Genomic DNA, 22,657 nt, shown 5'->3' with positions numbered 1-22,657 from the left:
TTAACCCTTTCATATGTTACCAATTCTACTACTGCAAGTGAAATAAACAAAGAAGCTTAGCCCCAAGCAAAAACTGCAGGAGTTAATTAAAGGTGTTACACACTCTTATCCGGATGGTGACTAAAACTATCACACTACTTGAAATCCTTCTGTATCTTTGGAAGGTACCTCAGGATCATAACCCTGAGACACCTTCTGTCCTTTAGCCTGTTTACTTTGAGTGAGACGAGGACTGAATTAACCTTCATCTACAAAGAGCTCCATCTGTGGCCCCTTGCCAACCACAACGTCTGAAGCTGGTCTCAGCTGCCATGACTAGCACTCAAGAGGTTTTCTTCAGTTTTCTGAGTTCCAAACCTATCTTCTGCTAGAAAAAGCACACTAATCTTGATGGTTAACTATGGCAGTCAGCTTCAATAGGGTATGAAGCTGCATGTCATCCTTCAACAAGAGCTTCATCAATCAAGTCCTGGTATTTAGCTTTCTTCAGTTGCTTCTATCTGAGATCTGATGCCAGCGCTGGTAAATTCAGCTGTGATTCGTATATTACAGTCCCAACAATATATCTATAGCCTCTAGCTTTTGATTACTCCATATTCCTGGTAATAATGTCTGTTTTTATACTGTACAACACAATATATTTGTATATTTAAGCCAAAATTGTATGTAGAGACAGATGTAAACACCTATCCTGTACATACAATATCTTCACAGATGGAAAGAGAAGGACAAGCCAGATAAGTTTCAATCCTGAATTTAGGTTTCATCAGTGACCTAGTACCCTATTCATCCTATTTGTTACTATATTCTTGAAATACAGTGCCTTTGTTCCAATTCATTTAAAAAATAATGAATAATTTGGAAAATTAACTTGGTCATTATTAAGCTAGTGTTTGGAACTTAATATGAAATTCTGATGGATGGTTTTAATTTAGCTCACTTTAAAACGGGAAGTTTATATCACTATACTAAGGGCATTCTCAGTCAAATTGGTGTCAAATGAGTTAACTGTCTACAAAGATATTGCTTATAAACCTTCTATTTCTAAGGGCTTAAACAAACTGGCTAGAGCATTTTGTATTTATAACACATTCTTGGAAAATAGCTTAATTAATAAATTACTGGAGCATCAGCATTGTTCTATTTCAATTCTATATTATTCTACAGAACAGAATATATCTATAGATTTTAGTCAACACTGTATGTATAAATAGATGTAAAGACCTCATCTCTATACACAATATCATCATGAAAAGAAAATGAGGGATCAGCCAGATTAGCTTTAATCCTGTGCACCCCAGTTTTTATAAATATTTTATTAGGAGTTTACTAAGATATTCAAAAATCATTGTGAGTGTGAGAGCTTAACATTATTTGTTCAATAATGTCTTACAAGTACACTGACAGGTTCAGTAGCATGCCTGACTAAATGCTGATAAGGTTGATGGCATCAACAGAATGACATGCAAAAGGCTTTCTAATAGTCAGTTGCAGCTCATTTATGTTCCGAGTTTAAATCTCAAAGAGACTGACTTCATTTTCCTTCCTCTGAAGTCAATAGATAAACAACCAATTACATGTTCGGTGATCAGTGAATAGATTTCACTGTAAATATATATGTTTGTGAAGGCTGGACGGGCACCTCAGTCAGCAGATCTCACTATCCTGGGCTGATGACGGGTTAAGACCCAGAAACATGCATGTCCTCAGGTGTGAATCTTGGCTGGTGGGGGTGCTTGCCTCCCCTTCACAAACATAAGGACACAGGAAATGTGTCAAAGCCGACAGGAAGTGTTCGATGCTTCCTAGGGCTAAACAGTGGTGGTGTAATTCCCATACAGGACTGTCACGTTAAGTTGACAGTATACAACCACTCAATTACATGTTAGGATCAATATAACTTCCAACCCGCAAAAAAATTTTGTGGCATTGTGCCAATGTTAGAAATCAAAAATTTGCCATCATGTAATGAAGATAATTACCTGGATTGGAAGGGGGACTTGTGATGGTGACGGGGAAGACACTAAGATTGATGAGGTCAAATTTGTAGTGTTAGTTCCAGTTGAACCAGCTGACATTGCACTAACAGTAGCAGTAGACGGTGTTGTGGCCGTTGTTGTGATGGAAGGAACTGATTGGGTACTAATTGTCTGTGGTGTTGTTGTTAGTTGAACTGCTGTACTACTACTCACTACCTGTCCTCCACTTTGACCAACTATATTCACTGGTGGTTGTGTTACAACTGATGCTGCTGCAGCCACTGCTGCAGCTGCTTGCTGCTGTTGTTGCTGTTGCTGTTGGGCTGCAGCAAGAGCAGTTGCTGTCATCATTGAAATTCCCTGAAGAGAGAGAAAAAAAAAAAAGCAAAAGATAAATGCGGAAGGAATGAAAAGAAAACTATGTTGTTCTTGTAAGTCCTTAACACTGAATCCAGAAGACCTATATATGTATATGGTGCCAGACTCTGGCCGATGCCAGACTCCGGCCGATGCCAGACTCTCCTGGCACCTGTGCCGGTGGCACGTAAAAAGCACCCACTACACTCGCGGAGTGGTTGCCGTTAGGAAGGGCATCCAGCTGTAGAAACACTGCCAGATCAGACTGGAGCCTGCTGCAGCCCCTGGCTTCCCAGACTCCGGTCGAACGGTCCAACCCATGCTAGCGCGGAAAACAGACGTTAAACGATGATGATGATGATGATGATGATGAAATAAATACATGCACACACATCATCATCATCATCTAACATCCATTGTCCATGCTGGCATGAGTTGGATGGTGTGACCAGAGCTGGCAAGCCACACTAAGCTCCAGTCTGATTTGGTATAGGTTTCTATAGCTGAATGCCCTTCCTAACACCAACCACTTTACAGAGTGTGCTGAGTGCTTTTACATGACACTGCATGGGCACTTTAATGTTGCAGCACACAGGCGCTTTTACATGACATCACGTGAGTACTTTTACATGGCACTTCCACAAGTGCTTTACACCACTAAAAGGATCAGTCTCAACACTTCAGTTGCACATTATGGGTCTTACGTATTTAATAATGAGGCCAAATGAGTAAATAGAACCATAAACACACCTGTAATGCATATCAAAAACAGCTGTATGTGAAAAATGCACAAATAAAGAAATATGTATAGACCATTATTTATGCCTTTTCTTGTATATGTAAAGCATATTGTGTTGGTGTCCATTGCACTTCCCTATTATAAATCACATCTGATCATTTGTGATATATTACAGCATATTATATGGCAGACCAAAATCTATAGTATGAAGTATTGATCTATACAGCTAAACCCACTCCACAAAGAACATTCTTACTTCATGTAATATACACTATATGAAAAATTTCCTGGATAAGTTAACAGAAGTAGTCAAATGTATGCACAGGAAAGCTTTCTTCTGTGACTCAGATTATAGATCATAGACTCAAATCATAGACACACCTGTCTACTACTACGATGTATAGACACTTAATTGCCCACAAGAATCAAGGACTTCTTAGATATGATAGCCCACATAAATTTCCATAAGTAAACTAATACTTTAAAAAACAAACTTGAATCTGTTACTTAAAACTTTAAGAAATTAAAGAAAAAGGTTTTTTAATGATGCTTGAAACATTAACCAACTCCTAAATAAAAGCATTAATCAAAACTATGGGAAAAGGTTAAGCACAGATTTGCAATAATAAAAATACTGAAGCAAAAATATAGCTCATAACCTTAAATTAGACAACTGATTAGAATGTTTAGCTAAATAGAAATGTACATCACACTCAAGGGCCATACAGTGAATTTTGTTTCCAATAATTAATCCCACAAAAACCAAGGTCAGGTTAATTATTAAGAAAATCTTATTCAATAATTAAAAGGAAATGTAAGAAGTTAACCAACCTCCAGTACAGAAATATCAGTACTGGAGTCTTAAGCAGATTTAATAATAATAATAATCAAAATGACACCAAGTTTACATAATGTTATATTGTCAAATCTTATCCCCTAATCTTGAAACCTCTATTCATCAATACTCTAGTTTTCATTAAGATACATAGATAATAATGATTTCAATATCATCATGTATACAAGAAAAATCCTACTCTTCAACAAACATTCTGCTTCAGTTAATATAATCAGACTTCCACAAGTTCATTCAATATCAGTATTAAGTAGTTTAATAGAGACATGTTATCCTATTCACTACAATAAAAATGATATGTTGGCTATATGGCAGAAGCTAAAAGACACATGTCTGATGCAATTAGGAAAGACCTAACTACCATCTATATTCTGGTCTGAAAAATAGCTATAACCACTTACTTAAATACTGTAAATTTCTTTGATATTATTGCCAATCTAATCACAGACGATGGAAATCTGTGTAGCATGTGTAAACACTAAGTAAGTAAGGTGGGAAGAAAATTTAAACAATACTTCGCACTTCTACCTTCAGATGAGAGAGGCAACAAAATTATCCAGTTATAATTGAACTTTGAAAGAACATGCAACTGCATTCAACATCAAGTCGATGATCCTTAAACTATGGTAGCCACAAAACAATGCAACAAAAACCTGCAAGTTATGCATAAATGAAAACAACCTCATACTCAAGGAAACTCAATGACTCTAGATTATTTAAATGTCAGCTTAGAGGTTTTTCGCCGAGTGTCACCCCTTCGATAAATATTCGTTGAAAAACTGAAAGATTATACTACCAATTACTTGGAAGGATTAATACATAACTATTTATCATGTGCAATTAGACTTTAGTCTCTCCTCGCTTTTAATCCCATATGAGATACTTCTTGCTTACACTTAAGCAGCAGTTATTTACATGTACTCAGGTGGTAAATTTCTATGATATACAGCAATAAATTCTTTAACACTCGTAACTTCAACCGATTAACTGTTCTAAACTCAGTACGCGATAACAAGTAGCTTAAAATTCACCTATACCACTAATCAAGTCATATGTAATATATCCCTTATGCTCGTCGGTTAAACCAAACCAAGGGAAATAACTCCCTCCTAACAATCAAGATTGGTATAGAATGAGTTATGGCCCTTCTGATATATCTAACTTAACCATACATTGCTGAAAACTCTGAACAAGATCGAAAATTATAAATTGTAGACTAGAAACTTCGAATAAAACCATGTAATCACTAATATCAGTGTGTGTGTGTGTGTATTACTGAAGCTGAAAAACAACAAACTGTGATAGTTTTATGTAACCGATTATCAGACACCCATGAATATTTTATGTATATGGCTAGTTTTAAAATCTCTATATGAGATTTAAGTCGTAACATTACTGAACAGTAAAGTTATATTGTCAACATAAGGTGGCAGTTCTATGCAGAACTATGTTATTACCTTTTAACCCCAGGAAAACATCTTTCCCAGCTGATTATCAACACACAACCTGTGTTTGATATATTACTCACAATATATCAGACAAAGGTTGTGTGCCAATAACCACCTGAGAAAGATGTTTTCCTGGGGTTAAAAGCTAATAACATAGTTCTGTGTAGAACTGGCACCTTATGTTGGCAAATAATCTTAGCTCTCTCTCTCTCATATATATATATATATATATATATATATATATAGGGGGAGAATTCAGAAAAAAACAAAGGACAAAGACAGGTGTTGTAGACAGCAAACAGATGTATTAGTATAACACTCAGGAAGTGAAGTCTTTTAACGTTTCAAGCCTACGCTCTTCAACAGAAAGAAATACAGAAAGAAACAAGGAGAGAAAATAAAAACTGTGTAGTGGCTAGTGATCTATCATGGTGGATATATATATATATATATATATATTCCAACCCATGCCAGCATGAAAAATGGACGTTAAATGATGATGATCATAAATATAAATATACACACACACACACACATATATATATATATAATATATATATATATATATATATTATATATATATATATATATATATATATATACACACACACACACATGACAGGCTTCTGTTAGTTTTCATCTACCAAATCCACTTCCAAGGCTTTGAACAGCTCAGGGCTATAGCAGAAGACACTTGCTCAAAGTGCCATGCAGTAGGACTGAACCTGGAACCATGTGGTTGGGAAGCAAATTTCTTACCACATAGCAAAGTTTCAATTTCAGTTGGCTGATGAGATGTGATTTTTACTTAGAACCCCAGTATAATTGAGGCTGAAATATATAGAAATATGGGTTAGGAAGGGCATCCAGCTGTAGAAACACTGCCAGATCAAGATTGGAGCCTGGTGCTGCCATCTGGTTCACCAGTCCTCAGTCAAATCGTGCAACCCATGCTAGCATGGAAAGCGGACGTTAAACGATGATGATGATGATGATGGGTACTGAAATATGGCTTCAAACACAGGATGTTTTCTAACATTGTTTCTCAACATAAAGCTTCAATAGGAAGCCTGCTCATCACCCCTAGTAATGACTTAATTTAAGACCTATTTTACCCCTCCTGATGGGAACTACATGGGTAGATATACTTGAAACTGTTTCAAGGACAAACAGCCATAACTGTTAGCTCTAGTTTTGAGGTAACATTTTTCTGAGCTACAGGCATAGTTGTGTGGTTAAGAAGTTCACTGTGCAACCATGTACTTTCAGGTTCAGTCCCACTGTGGGGTGCCTTAAGTATTTTGCATTATAACTGCAAGCTAACTAATGCCTTGTGAGTGAATTTGGTAGACAGAAACTCTGTGTGCATGTACTGGGGTTGATTTGTTTGACTGAACCCAGCATGACTGCAGTCCAATGTATGAAACAAGTAAAAAAATAAAAGATAAGAATGTAAAAGTTCTGATAAGGTTACCGAATTCTGTAAAATGAATTGTGGTTGTAAGCTTGAAGGTAGCTGGGCAGGATTGACCAGAACGAACTGCTGCATTCCTTGGTATGGAGTTGTTTGCTGCGGAGGAGTAGTAGTCACAACCTGAGGTGCTGTGGAAGCTGTAGAATACGTAACTTGCGTTTGAGCTTTAGGTACAATTGGAGAAGTTTGCACTGGAGCTGCTTGCACACGTTGTGGCTGTGGCTGCTGTGTAATCTGTTCAACAGAAAATGTAAACAGTTATATAAATGAAGAAGGATTGTAAGAAATATAGTCTTTACCCTTTTATTTCTTTTACTGTTTCAGTCATTTGACTGTGACCATGCTGGAGCACCGCCTTTATTCGAGAAAATCGGCCCCAGGACTTATTCTTTGTATGCCTAGTACTTATTCTACTGGTCTCTTTTGCCGGAACCGCTAAGTTACGGGGACGAAAACACACCAGCATCAGCTGTCAAGCGATGTTGGTGGGGGGGGGGGGACAAACACAGACACACAAACATATACACACATACACACATATACATATATATATATACATATATACGACGGGCTTCTTTCAGTTTCCATCTAACCAAATCCACTCACAAGGCTTTCGTCGGCCTGAGGCTAAAGTAGAAGACACTTGCCCAAGGTGCCACGCAGTGGGACTGAACCTGGAACCATGTGGTTGGTAAGCAAGCTACTTACCACACAGCCACTCCTGCACCTATCTTCAAGTAATATTAAATATTGGTTTCAAATTTTGGCACAACACCAGCAATTTCGGGGGCAGGCGTAATCAATTACATCGACTCCAGTGCTCAACTGGTGCTTATTTTATCAACTCTGAAAGGGATGAAAAGCTAAGTTGATCTTGGCAGAATTTGAACTCAGAACCTAATGACAAACAAAATGCTGCTATGCATTTTGTTTGGTGTGCTAATGAGTCTGCCAACTCACTGCTTTAATAAAATTGAATATTGATTTCAAATTTTGGCAGGAGGACAGCAATTTCAGGAGAGGAGATAAGTCAATTACATCAACCCCAGTACTCAACTGGTACTTATTTCATCGACCTGGGAAGGACGAAAGGTAAAATCGACCTCAGTATAATTTGAACTCAGAATGTAAAGACAAATGAACTACTGCTAAACATTCTGTCCAACATGCTTACATTTCTGCTAACTTACCACCTAAGTAATATTAAATATTAAAGAGATTAAGTTAGCCAATACATTGAAATGTTGAAACACTAAGAAAAAATTAATATAAAAAAAAAATTAAGATATTAATCACATAACACAACACCCAAATGGTGCCCTTAGATCACCATTTGAGAGATAAAATAATTGATGATGATGATGATGACGATGTGACTCTAGCATCATATCATCATTGTTTTTAACATCCACTTCACATGCTTGCAGATGCCCTTTCTGTCACCAACCCTTAAAACAATAATTTACGTAGCATGATAATTGTGAATCATCACATTGCTCCAAGACAAGAACACACACACACACGCACGTCTGTGTGTGTGCATGCAACAGGCTTCTTTCAGTTTCCATCTACCAAATGCACTCACATGGTTTTGGTCAGCTCAAGGCTATAGTTAAAGTCACTTGCCTAATGTGCCATGCAGTGGGACTGAACTCGAAACCATGTAGTTGGAAAGCAAATATCATTTATATTTATTTTAACAAAAGAATAAGAATTAGACTGAAAAAACCTGGAAAAAAAAAAAAACTATGTATATAATGTCCTAAAGTTAAAGATTGAGTACACTGTGTAGTTGTTGTTTAACCTCACACCAGTTTCATTGAGTGGATCTGTTAATAAGATGCATTCTAGCTGTGGACATCCTGTCTTTTTAAGAGTATGCAGGACTATATCATCAAATAAAACAGGGTGTGATTTTAGAGAGATCTATCTATCTATCTATTCACTTAGTCAATGTCGACTCTCGGTTACTCGTTAGATCAGTGTCCTCCAGTCAGTTCTATTCTGGGCCGCTTCTTTCAGATTGGCTATGTCCATTCCGTTATCACTCTTGATGGTGTCAAGCCAGCGGGTTCTTGGTCGGCCTCTTCCTCTCTTGCCATTGACCATTCCGAGCATGATGTCCTTCTCCAGGGATTTTCCCCGCATAATATGACCGAAATATGCCAATCTATGCTTGGTGATCCTAGCTTCTAGCGACATTTTTGGCCTGATCTGCTTAAGAACTTCTCCATTGGTGAGCCTTGCTGTCCATGGAATCCATAAAAGTCTTCTCCAACACCAAAGCTCGAATGCATTAATTCTCTTCTGGTTAGCTTTCTTTAGAGAGATCACATACTACTATATCTAGCTGTTGAGTCACCATGTAAATGATTCCTCTATTGGCTCATTGCTGCATACTATTTCATATAACTAGAATTAAATGGCAGACAATTGGCAACACAGTCCAGAGGATTGTGACATGTCTTGCTGGAAAGAGTTTAGAATTACTAATACATGAATCCTAAGGAAAGCAAAGAAACTTCATACCTTACCAAATATCAAGTATTACAAACATGGTTTTTATGTCATAGCCTGTTTTATGCTTAAAAAATATGAACATGAATTTTGAATTTATATTTCTTTGGTGATGAATGAACTGAGACTCAATGGTGAAATGTTTACATTACTTTTAAATAGCATTTGTTCAGGTGACTATCTGGAGGAGCTGAGCTCTCAATTTTTTTTCCTTTCATATAGATTTGTTGAATTATTACGTGCATTCGTGAACAAGAGGCTTTTTCATTTATTTAATTCATTCTTATATCACAGTTCTTCATCATTATCGTTTAACATCCGCCTTCCATGCTAGCATGGGTGGGACGGTTTCACAAGAGCCAGCCAGGCTGAAGCCTGCACCAGACTTCTGTGACTGTTTTGGCAGGATTTTTACAGCTGGATGCCCTTCCTAACACCAACCACTCAACAGAATGGACTGGTGAAGAATATTGCTGTTGACTACAAATAACCAAAGAGCCAATCACAGAACAACTGCATTTTAAAGAGAAGGAAGTGTTTATATATTTTGGTGCAAAACAATTATGGTAGAAGCACCATGCCCAAGATTTCACCTAGTGCTTTGAAACTGAGAAGCAAGTGGCTACAAAATAAGCCTTCTTAACTGAAAATGTATACCTGTTGGTTACTTGAAGTCAAACAGCTCAAGGAGTCATCATTGACTCATTACTTCTTTACTTGGTATAGATACTCAGATACTGTGGTTACAGCCTTTAAAAACTTTGAACATCTTTAAAATATGATTTAAGCATAAATTCATGCTTCATTTTTTTTTTTTTTTTTATTTCTTACCTGACTTCATTTTTGTGGAGGTAGATTCTTGTTCTTTTAAATTAAATTTTAATCTAAGCTTAAATCTCACTTTCAGTTTGATTTTTTAAAAAAATACATTCATTTTGATTAAAATCCAGTTTATGAAAATATCTTAGTTTTCCTAATATGTAATTTCAAAATTTGTAATTTCGGAAATTGAAATAAAAAAAAAAAATTTACAAAAATAGAAAAAACTGAACTGAATTAACCTGACATGCTTGCGTAACCACAGAAGCCACTGTCGGAGATTGTTGCTGTTGTTGCTGCTGCTGTTGTTGTTGTTGCTGTTGTAATAAGGCTGCCTGTACAACATTGGCTGCTGCCTGATGTTGCTGCTGAAGTTGCTGTTGGTGTTGAAGTTGTTGCTGAAGTTGCTGATGAAGTTGCTGAAGATCATGAGTTGAGAGGGAAAGTCCAGAGGACAGATTAGCAGAAATGGGGATCTGGCAAACAAATTAAATAGTTAATAGTTAAATAATAATAATAATAATAATAATAATAATAATAATAATAATTATGATAATAATAATGATGATAATAATAATCCTTTCTACTTGAGGCACAAGGCTTCAAATTTGGGCAGGAGGGGACTAGTCAATTACATCGACCCCAGTGTTTCACTGGTACTTAATTTATCGATCCCGAAAGGATGAAAGGTTAAGTCGACCTCAGTGAATTTGAACTCAGAACGTGGCGACAGGTGAAATACTGCTAAGCATTTCACCCAGTGTGCTAATGATTCGGCCAGCTCACTGCAGCAAAAATAATAATAATAATAATAAAGGAGGAGAGGAAGGAGGGGAGGAGGGGAGATGATGATGGTGATGGTGATGATGATGATGATTTCATTTGCCACCAGGGCAGATGAGGGGGGAAAATACAAAGACAGACACAAAATGTTGGGATCTACATATAATGAAATGATAAAATAAAAATAATAGGTGGAGGATAGGTATACACAGTACACAATGAAAAGGAAAGGAAATATTCATAGTATTCAAAGTTTTAAAAATTTTGTTTTAATGGTGGGAGTGATAGAGATGCAGCTCTTCTGATACAGGATGACCTCTAGGAATAATCAAGGAACTCCACTGTCTGAGATCTCCTTGAACACCAAGAGCAAGTGCCCCTTCCAATAATAATAAGCTAAAATTCTAAAAGAGAGGTCTAGTTAATTATATTGACCCCAAATACTTCACTGGTACTTATTTTATTTTTATACACTCTGGAAGGATTAAATGCAAAGTTGATAATTGCAGAATTCAAATTTAGAATTTAAAATGATGTAATTAAATGTTAAAAAAGATTTATTTGGATACTCTATCAATTGTAACAGCAGATGGAGGTAGAACTAGAATATCAGCAATTAGAAGTGAAATAAAATAACATTTATAAGGATCTAAAAAGAGAAGAAAAATCAAATAGTTCAATATCCTAAAAATCAATATTAATCCTATAGAAAGGAGGTTGGGGAGGCAATAGGTGATCAGTGATTGGAACTTCAGAACTTTGCTGCAAAATGTCTGGAGCTTGCTTTAAAGAGCTAGGGTAGATAAAGCACTTAGAATTATGTGTCCTGGTTAGAAACCGAACTAAAGCCAACAAAAGAGCTACTATGTGGTCAAATAACCTGATAAAAATATCAGCCAAATTTCTGTCAAATCAAACCATATTGCTTTGGATAGCCTAATCCAAAACACACTGAATCTGAATAAAAAATTAAAAGCTCACAGCTGAATGCTATTGTCGAGTCTGAGCAAAATTTAAAGCCTGAGTGGATAGGGTGTTAAATTAACTGCTCAAATATTGTGAATTCAAGAACATTTTGTACAACATTAGCCATTATTCACTTATCTACCAGAAACAGGTACCAAGTCAATTGAGAATGTGACCTGTAGGAGACAGGTTTCCGATACAGAAGGAAAATATTTATCCTTTATCCACTTAATATAATGAAACCAGAGCTAAGCACTGGTAACATAACATCTCTTTCATTGAGTTAGTTGTATATTTATATGTCTGTGTTTATATTCACTTATTCTTTTACTAGTATGAAACATTGGACTGCTACCACAATAGAGCACTGCCTTTAAGTTTTTCAGTTAATCATACTGATACAGTACTTATTTCAGTTTGGTATTTATTTTATTCCTCTCAATTTTCCAAAAGCACTAATTTAAAGCACATGAAGAGATCCCTTCTTAGTTTTGATGATGTGCATGTAATTGTTTGTCAATGTGTCTGGTGAGGTATGTGTGCAGAGTCATCATCCTCCTCATCATCATCATAATCTTTTTTAACATAAACTTCTCCATGCCTGCATGGGTCAGATGGAGTTTGTTGGAACAGATTTTCTATACCCAATTATTTATTATTATGGCCAGGTTCCAACCTGGGCCACAGCAATAAAGTCCACCCACCACAATTCTTGGTCTATCATCACTGCCCCAAGGTTCCGGATACATTCCAGGTGAGTGTCTTCAATCAAGTTGTCAATCTAAGAGTGACAAAATTTTCCTCTTCTTACATTACCATGAAGAGGGTTCCATAAGACTAATTTGGATACTTCCAGTTCAGAGTGGTGCATGCAGTGACCAGACAGATGCAACTATCTTTGCCTGATCTTTTTGCTAACTTTCGGCAGGCCTCCATAAAGAGTACTTGGTGATCCCGTCAGTGCAAATGCCATGTAAAAAGCACCCAGTACACTCTGTAAAATGGTTGGCATCAGGAGGGCATCCAGCCATAGAAACCATGCCAAAACAGGCATTGGAACCTGGTGTGGCTCCTGGTCTTGCCAGCTCCTGTCAAACCATTCAACTTGTGCCAGTATGGAAAGTAGATGTTAAACCTCTCTGACCCTGTCAACTGTTATTCTATTATACTCATTTCTGTTATCTCTAAGGTAATGAGGACAGCCATTAACAACCACCAATACCAACATCTTGAATATCTCTCTCCTAAATGACCACCAGTATGGTTTCCATAAATCAGATTCTCTGGTGATATACCCTCCTCTGTCACCCGCCAGTGAACTAAGGAGAAATTTAGTAAAAGCATTGTTGCCACCTTCACCATTAACAAACTTTTTCAATTGTCTAACATGTAAGTCTCCAATGAAAACTGCTTGCCATTTGTTTCTTGTCTTGTGGGTCTGTGGTTTCCTATGAAATTGTCACTGTTGCTACTTGTGTTGATGAAAGTCCACCCCCAATCCACCACCACATTTCTCCTAAGTTATAAAGCTTCAGATTTGTACATAAGTAACTGGAATTTTGAAAAAAAGATGATAGGCTGTGTGACTTTCTGATACTTCCTATAAAACTGGGAAGCAAGGCTGTGAACTATTGTTTGTGTGTTAGGTTTTTTTATAAATATTTATTTTGTGATTAAAAATGAATTTAGACAAAAAAAATAATATTGGACCTTCCCCAATATTGCTGAAAAATAATGCAATAATATTAACTGAAAAAAAAAAAAGGCTTATTGTTGCTGATATTGTTTCTAACTCTTTTACTTTGTAAAATATAATACTGTTATGAAAATGTGATTATTATAACATGGTGTTCTATATAGTGTAACACTTTTTGTCTGTGTAGTGATCATTACTAAGTCCTTAAGACCAGTTCTGTGGGCATGGTTTAGATTATAAAAATGACCTATTATCTTTCATTTATTTTCTCAGCTGGAAACAAAGTCAGTCTGAACAAGATATGAGCTCACAAATGAATCACCGAATTAAATAATCTTAATCATCTATGCTAGTTCTCCACTGTCTCAGTTAACATGAAAAGAACTGTTTGATATAAAAGAAAACAAAGATATTATTTTACTTAGTGCAAACACCACCAACATTGTTCTTTCTAATATCCATCTTTCTGTTCTTAATTCTTCTGTTATTCTCTTAGTTCTAGCTATCTGAGATCATCCTTATGCATTTGTTCCCAAGATTTCCTTGTCCGTCTCATGGTTTTAAGTGTTACAGCTGGCTGATTTGATAGGATGTGCAACCTACTGCCCAAAAGGGTCAGTGGTTTATATCCCATCTCTGGAGTTATGAATTATCACCAGTAAAAACAATCATCATCACCACCATAATAGGTCATTTTTATAATCATCATCATCATCATCATCCCCACCACCATTTAATGTTCACTTTTGTTTGAATGGGTTGGATGGAATGTATCAAATAAAGGCAGATTTTTTTCTACAGCTGAATGCTCTTCCTGTCATCAGCCTTTAACTGTTCCTGGATAAGGTAATATTCCTCCATGGCCAGACATGTTTTCTTAGAATATGGGAAATGAACGACACTGCTTGTACAACAATGGCACTCATTTACAACAGACAAGGTAACATGCAGATACATGTATGCGCATGCATGTGCACGCGCACACACACACACACATACACACACACAAGGCTTTCTTTAAATTTCTGCCAACCAAATCCACTCATAAGGCTTTGGTTGGGATATAGCAGAAAATACCTGTCCAAGGACCAGTGAGACTGAACCTGGAACCTTGTGTTTGAGAAGCAAACTTTGTACCATACAGCCACATCTGTGCTTATGTTTGTAACTGATAAATGATCTCTTCCTTGAATCATAAATAGATACTGTGCATAATTCACTGTTGCAAGCTTTGACAAGCACTATAAAAAGGAAAAAAAAAAAGGTGCTCCATTGATTCAATCAACAGAACAGCTTGCTCGTGAAATTAATGTGCTAGTGGCTAAGCACTCCACAGACTCGTGTACCTTTGAAATACAGGTACTACTCATTTTTATCAGTTGAGTGGACTGGAGCAACATGAAATAAAGTGTCTTGCTCAAGGACACAATGTGGTACCAGGAATTGAACTAATGATCTTATGGTCATGAGCCAAATACCCTAACCACTAAGCCATGCACATATATAACTAACTTGTATTCTGGTCTTTTCTTTGCTCTACACCTTGCCAGCCCATGTACATGGTATCTTTATGAGGCACCACTTATGTGGATGGCTGTTGGCTCACATTGAACTCATCCACCCTTTGATAAGTTTTGGTTTTAGTCCTGTAGAGTGTCCAAAACATCCTCCTCACTTGACAAGCCAGGTGGGGTAGCTGGTTTAGTCATCAATCACCCAACCATGAAACAGGTGGTACTGGGTTACATAGTACCAGTAGCTGAATTTTCTTGATCTAACCTGGTGTATTTTGACATAAATCCTATGTCATAACTTAGAATTATACTTGCCAAACCACCTTCCTCTAGGAACACTGAAGATTGTCGTGTGGTAAGAAGTCTTTGTTTCTCAACCACATGGTTCTGGGTTCTGTTCTCCTGTGTAGAACCTTGAGCCAAAGTTTTCTACTATAGCCCCAGGTCAACCAAAGTGAATGGATTTGGTAGATATGGAAACTGAAAGATGCCTTCTGTGTGTGTGTGTGTGTGTGTGTGTGTGTGTATGTGCACGTGCACGCGTGTGCATATATATGTGTGTGTGTGTGCACGCGTGTATTTGCATTTGTTCTCTGCTACCGCTTGACAACTAGTGTTGGTTTGTTTACATCCCTATGACTTAGCAGTTCAATATAAGTAACCAATAGGGCGACAAGCTGGCAGAATCGTTAGCATGCCAAGCGAAATGCTTAGCGGTATTTCACCTGGCTTTACGTTCTGAGTTCAAATTCCGCCGAGGTTGACTTTGCTGTTCATCCTTGATAAATTAAGTACCAGTTGCTTACTAGGGTAGATCTAATTGACTGCCCCCCCCTCCCCAAAAATTTCGGGCCTTGTGCCTAGTGTAGAAAAGAATATAAGAAACCAATAAAATAAGTATGAGGCTTTAAAAAAGTAAATAAGTACTGGGGTCAATTTATTTGACTAAGGAACCCTTCAAGGCAGTGCCCCAGCATGGCTGCAGTTCAATGACTGAAACATATAAAAGAAGAAAGACACTGCCAACCCAAATGTTTGCAAAGCATCAACCTCACCCCTTTTCAACTACCATTCAATCATCTATTTTATTCATTCCCTTTTTTTTATGTATTGTATCATAACTACATTGTTACAGTTTTCTTATCCAGTATCCCATATGACTGTTATACGGAGAAGCTCCATGAATTATAATATTCTGTTGACTGTTGAAATAGTCTTGTGTCTGTGATAAGCGTCTCCTGCTATTATTTATATAACAAAATCAGTGGACCTGTGATCATGAGGTTACTGTTGTCACCTATTGGCTACTACGAGTACAGCTAATATATTGTCCTAGGCAGCCTGTATTGTTGTTTCTGCCTTTGTCCACTTAACTAAATAGCTGCCATTCATACATTCTACAGTTAAATAGCTAACTGTAGGAAAGGAAAAACTAAATCTGAAAAACTCTTACTCCAACATCATGCAAACTTAAGTAGTTTTTATAATTAGATTACGCCTTTAGTTGTTATTTCAATTAGCTACAATAAAATTTGAAAATATCCAAATATTTTATCTTTTATTATCATTTAGCAACAACGACGTCCTTTATAAAATAATATAATTTCAAATATTGATTATGCTCTTTATAAGTAAAGAATATAAAAACATTGCCTATCCAGTAGCTTAACAACACATTCAAAACGATCTGAAGAATCTAAAATGATTAAAACATTCTATCACTGTGTCTCTGCTGTCTATTTGCTCAGCAATAAACCATGCATAACATTCTTCTATTATATTTAATTAAGAGACCAATTCACTTATTACATCAGTTTCCTAAGAGAATATCCTAGTGTGCATGTGTATGCATATATGCATGTTTGCATTTGTGTATGAATGGGAGTTTTGTACATTATCTGTAAAAGCATTCAGGTATAGTGATATTATCAGGCACAGGTTTCAATTTAAAACTTCTGTAAAACAGCAAATTGCTCACTGAATAATATGACAAATAATTTTCTTTGTACTGTTAGTCAGGCTCTGACAAGCAAACATATTTGAATAAACATTTTATCCTGGTTGCTTATATCTACCTACATGATACACATTTAAGCTGCAGGTCAGATGATCATTTGTGCATAGTTGACTACAGTCAACAGCAGTCAAAATATACATTACATTGACCAATATGATTTTGTTGAAAGATACCCAAATATGTAACTACCATCACCTTACTGATATTGTTGATACAGCCAGTTTCAAACAAGAGCCTAGCATAGGCTGGTTACACTGTATCATATTCAATGGCTTCATATTAATTAAATATTATCAACGTCCTTCAATACTAAGATAAAAGTTGTAGGTGGAGGGGTTCAGAAATGCAGATGCTTCTTCCATATAACTTCACTGATATTTTCCCCTTTGATACTATAAAAACTGCAGCGTAGAACCATCAGACCATGCTCTGTATTGAAACAAAACAATATGAAAGGGACCCTCCAGTGGAAATTATTAATAAAGCTAAAATAACGTCTTTTCATATTAAAAATGTGAAATGGAGTATATATTGTCAATAAGTAGGCATGATTTTAAAATAAAAGACTGCAAAAATAGGGCATCTCAAATTTATAAAGATTTGTGAAATGAGAAATTGTAATGTTAATGACTTTCTCAAGAATATTGCTGATATAAATGAGGCGACGGTGTATTAAACTAACATCAAGGCAAATGAAGCTCCATTGGCTTACTGCCAGTTTCAATACTGGAATAAATTTGAAACCACATTTACTATGATGTAAAAGGCATATTGGTCTAGACAAAGTAACCGTTGCCATTGGTTGAGGCAGTGAGAACCTCTCTCACTCGCAGTGTCTTCATATACTGGGTGAGGAATCCATTTTACCCCATCCCCTATATTTTCAGGTATAAAAACATGTGAGAGGATTAACAGGATTTCTGTACAGGGGTGGGGTGGGGGTGGCAATCAAGCAGATACAAAGGAACATTCTTTGTTGTTGCTGATGACAGCAGCAGCAGTGGCAGTCTCTTAGGTAAGAACAAGGGCCTGAAATTTTTGTGGGTTGTAGTGGTTAGTCAATTAAATTGACCACAGTACTTACTGCTGTTATATTTTATCAACCTTGGAAGAACGAAAGGATAAAGTCAGCCTTGGAGAATTTGAACTTAGAATGCAAAGGGCTGTAATTAAATACCACAAGGTATTTTATATGCTACTTTAATGATTTTGTTAATCCAACATTTTCTAATTTAGGCCAGATTTTGAGTGGGTTGGTGGGTTTAGTTGAAACCATTAACCCATCACTTGGTTGGTACTTTATTTTAGCAACCCTGGTAGAATAAAAGGCAAAATTGGCTTTAGCAGGATCTAATCTCTTTGCTGGGTTTCTGCTGCCATCACCACCACCACCACCACCACCACCACCACCACCACCACCACCACCATTTCTTTTATTAGCCACAGGGGCATAAGATGAAGAGGACACTATAGATACAAGACCTGAAATTTTTGGAAAGAAGTCAAATTGATTGCATCAACCTCGGTACTTGACCAGGACTTATTTTATTGACACCAAAAGGATGAAAGGCAAAGTTGACTCTGGCAGAATTTGAGTCCAGAACGTAAAGACAGATAAAATATACTATTATTTCTACCAACTCACTGCTTTATTATTAATAATAATAATAATAATAATAATTTCTACTAAAGGCACAAAACCTGAAATTTTTGAGAACCCAGGTTTGAAATCTCCCCAAGACACCTGATGAAGGCTGGAGGGTATATCCAGCTGAAACGTCGTGTTAACAACAAAAAGATTAAGAAAATATCTGTCAAATGTAAATAATGTACATAATTCCTCATCTCTTAAATATAGAACTGTGCCAAGTTGTGATGTATTTATTTTTCGTTTTTTTTTACACAGTTTGAATTTAATTAAATAATAATAAGAAAAATTGGGGACATTGAAAATATTTTTTATTGCTATTGTTAATAATAATATTATCTAATGAATACCCTGCAACCTAGCTGTTAGAATAAGTACTAGGCATTAGAAAAAAAGTACTGGGATCAGTTCATTTATCTAAGCCCTTCAAGGTGGTGCCCCAGCATGGCCACACTCCAGTGACTGAAACAAATGATAAAATAGACTTATTTCCCCAGGCTGTCAAGCCTTACATTTATATCTTGATTTACCGTTTATAGCCATTTGATTTCTCTTAGTGATCTATAAAAAAAAGAGGCTTATATGTTGCAGGTAGATTTATCTTCCCTTACTTTCCCCGTAATCGTAGGTCTTGTGTCAATCTAAGTAAGTGTGTTAATCAAGAGAAATGCTTTAAAAAAATCGTCAATTCATAAATGAGCTTTTAATGAATTAAATATTTGAGTTACTTCCCTTATTCCAATAGATTTTGCAAAAGCCGATCAATTGCATAATTATCTGTATTTGTTACGAGAAATGTTATTGTAGAGACATATACAAGCCTGTATATATTTGTGTTATTATGTTTTAGGGAGTATAACTGATATATTTATATCAATAAATATGCTATATATTAAAAAGAAAATATCACAGTATTTAATTTTTACTTTTAATTTTCAATCTGAAATAGTTATATTATCAATTTAGTAGTTGTTTTGTTTATGAGTAACCATTAGAAAATATTTGATTTTCATATTACCTGCACTGATTTTAAAATATTTTTTTAATTAAAAACAAAAAGAAAAGAACAAGCAGTTATCTACATTTGCACACGTGCACACACACACATATTTGCATATACACATATCTACCTTCTGCTAAAACTATATGAGTAGTTTTTTTTTTTTTTTTTTTTTTTGCATTGTATTCTGTATTAGTTAAAAATATGAAAAGGTAAAAGCAACTGTGATTTAGAAAAATTCAAAATAGATTTGTATTTGTGCACCTACAAATATGCATATTCTCACTCATACACATATGTGTGAACATGTATATATGTATGCGTGTATATGTCTGCCTGTCTATATGTTTGTGTGTGTGTGTGTGTGTGTGTGTGTGTGTGTGTGTGTGTATGCGGGCATATGTGTATATGTATATGTATGTGTGTACACACAGAGAGAAAGATAAAGAGAGTTGCAAATTTATATATGTACTCAAACACACAGAGTATACTATCTACTGAGTTTTTGTATGTGGCAGATGCTCGGGAGCATTAACCTCCGAAAATCTGCAGAAAACAACTTCCGTCACTTTCCAGGGGGAAAAACTAGAAGTAGTTGATAGCTTCCGTTATCTAGGTGACCAAGTCAGTAGTGGGGGTGGGTGCTGCTGAAAGTGTAACTGCTAGAATAAGAATAGCCTGGGCAAAGTTTAGGGAGCTCTTACCTCTGCTGGTGACTAAAGGCCTCTCGCTCAGAGTAAAAGGCAGACTGTATGATGCGTGTGTACGAACAGCCATGCTACATGGCAGCGAAACATGGGCTGTGACTGCTGAGGACATGCGTAAGCTCGTGAGGAATGAAGCCAGTATGCTCCGATGGATGTGTAATGTCAGTGTACATACTCGACAGAGCGTTAGCACCTTGAGAGAAATGTTGTACCTAAGAAGCATCGGTTGTGGTGTGCAGGAGAGACGATTGCGCTGGTATGGTCATGTGGCGAGAATGGATGAAGATAGGTGTGTGAGAAAGTGCCAATCCCTAGCAGTTGAGGGAACCCGTGGAAGAGGTAGACCAGGAAAACCTGGGACGAGGTGGTTGAAGCACGACCTTCGAACTTAGGCCTCACTGAGGAATGACCAGAGACCGAGACCTTTGGAAATATTCTGTACGTGAGAAGACCAGGCAGGACAAGTGAGCCCAGCCCACTTATGAATGCCTTTCCTCCTTGGACACAAAGACCGGTTGAGGCAAGCGAAGTCGATATAGAACCTCATCCGACGACAGACACCCATCCCAACCCCCCATGCTTGCGAAGACATGTTGGGGCAAGCGAAATCGAAATCGAAATCGAAACCGAATTGAACCAGCCAGGATCCCTGGCCTGGTGGTACGTAAAAAGCACTATCCGACTCGGGGCCGTGGCACGTAAAATACTCCAATGCGACCGTACGACAGGCACCCATGCCAACCCCCTTTGCTTGTGAAGACATGTTGGGGCAAGCGAAATCGAAATCGAATTGAACCAGCCAGGATCCCTGGTCTGGTGGTACGTAAAGCACTATCCGACTCGTGGCCGTGGCACGTAAAATACTCCAATGCGACCGTACGACAGGCACCCTTGCCAACCCCCTTTGCTTGTGAAGACATGTTGGGGCAAGCGAAATCGAAATCGAATTGAACCAGCCAGTATCCCTGGTCTGGTGGTACGTAAAGCACTATCCGACTCGTGGCCGTGGCACGTAAAATACTCCAATGCGACCGTACGACAGGCACCCTTGCCAACCCCCTTTGCTTGTGAAGACATGTTGGGGCAAGCGAAATCGAAATCGAATTGAACCAGCCAGGATCCTGGTCTGGTGGTACGTAAAAAGCACTATCCGACTCGTGGCCGATGCCAGCACCGCCTCGACTGGCTTCCGTGCCGGTGGCCGGACATAAAATACACCAATCTGACCGTGGCCGTTGCCAGCCCCGCCTGGCACCTGTGCAGGTGGCACGTAAAAAGCACCCACTACACTCACGGAGTGGTTGGCGTTAGGAAGGGCATCCAGCTGTAGAAACATTGCCAAATTAGACTGGAGCCTGGTGCAGCCTTCTGGCTTCCCAGAACCCCGGTCGAACCGTCCAACCCATGCTAGCATGGAGAACGGACGTTAAACGACGATGATGATGATGATGATGATATATTGCTGCCATTTCACATACAGGGCAATTTGTAGCATCCTTGTAGAGATGAAGAAGAACACTTCAACGATCTTGCTGATGTAATTTGTTGTTGTGGTGGTGGTCGGATGGCCCTCACCTGATTCCACATAAAATATATATTCCTCATGGTCGAACATGTATTCACGGAAGACTGGAAACAAATGACACCATTTGTATGCCAGTGACATTTGCTTACAACTAACACAATGTCAAGACAAAGATACACAAACACATGTGCACATAATAAATACGACAGACTTCTTTTTAGTTTTCATCTACCAAATCCTCTCACAAGGCTTTGAAGATACCTCTTAAATATTTTGACCAATTAAACTATTTTTGATACCACCTGTAGAGCTTACCTTCAGACAGCACACAAGTGTTGTTGTGTGGAACTTCCCATCAAGAGGACAGGATGCAATATAACTATTAAGATGATGGATTTGAAATATTTCAACATGGAAATTCTGTTGTTGGTTACAGCAGTAACCAGATTTTGATATCAAAATGTCTTTCAGTTCTTTTTATGGTTTTTACTTGCTGAGTTAGGAGGAAGTGGCAGTGCTCATGACCTTTGTAAGTCCTCTAACACTAGTGATCTTGATGTTGTTAATGTTTTGTTTAAACTGTTGAGGTAAACACCCCAAGGAAACAACACGAGC

General features: G+C 37.3%; 1 protein-coding gene and 1 long non-coding RNA gene across 7 annotated transcripts in view; both read right to left on the bottom strand.

The window, feature by feature from the left end:
• LOC118766977 overlaps positions 1–22,657 on the bottom strand; it is a 389,104-nt gene that overhangs the window by 132,030 nt on the left and 234,417 nt on the right. The gene's annotated exons all lie outside the window — the stretch shown is intronic.
• LOC115221716 (POU domain protein 2-like) overlaps positions 1–22,657 on the bottom strand; it is a 190,684-nt gene that overhangs the window by 9,477 nt on the left and 158,550 nt on the right. For all 6 annotated transcript variants that reach the window (XM_036510864.1, XM_036510866.1, XM_029791924.2 and 3 more), the window contains 3 exons: positions 10,429–10,662; positions 6,851–7,084; positions 1,983–2,339 (listed from right to left, as the gene is read on the bottom strand). In XM_036510864.1, the coding sequence (XP_036366757.1) occupies positions 1,983–2,339; positions 6,851–7,084; positions 10,429–10,662 (825 nt within the window). The remainder of the gene's footprint in view (positions 1–1,982; positions 2,340–6,850; positions 7,085–10,428; positions 10,663–22,657) is intronic.

The sequence above is a fragment of the Octopus sinensis genome, linkage group LG18 (assembly GCF_006345805.1).
Source record: "Octopus sinensis linkage group LG18, ASM634580v1, whole genome shotgun sequence".
NCBI lineage: Eukaryota > Metazoa > Mollusca > Cephalopoda > Octopoda > Octopodidae > Octopus > Octopus sinensis.
This window is presented reverse-complemented; position numbering and strand designations above follow the sequence as displayed.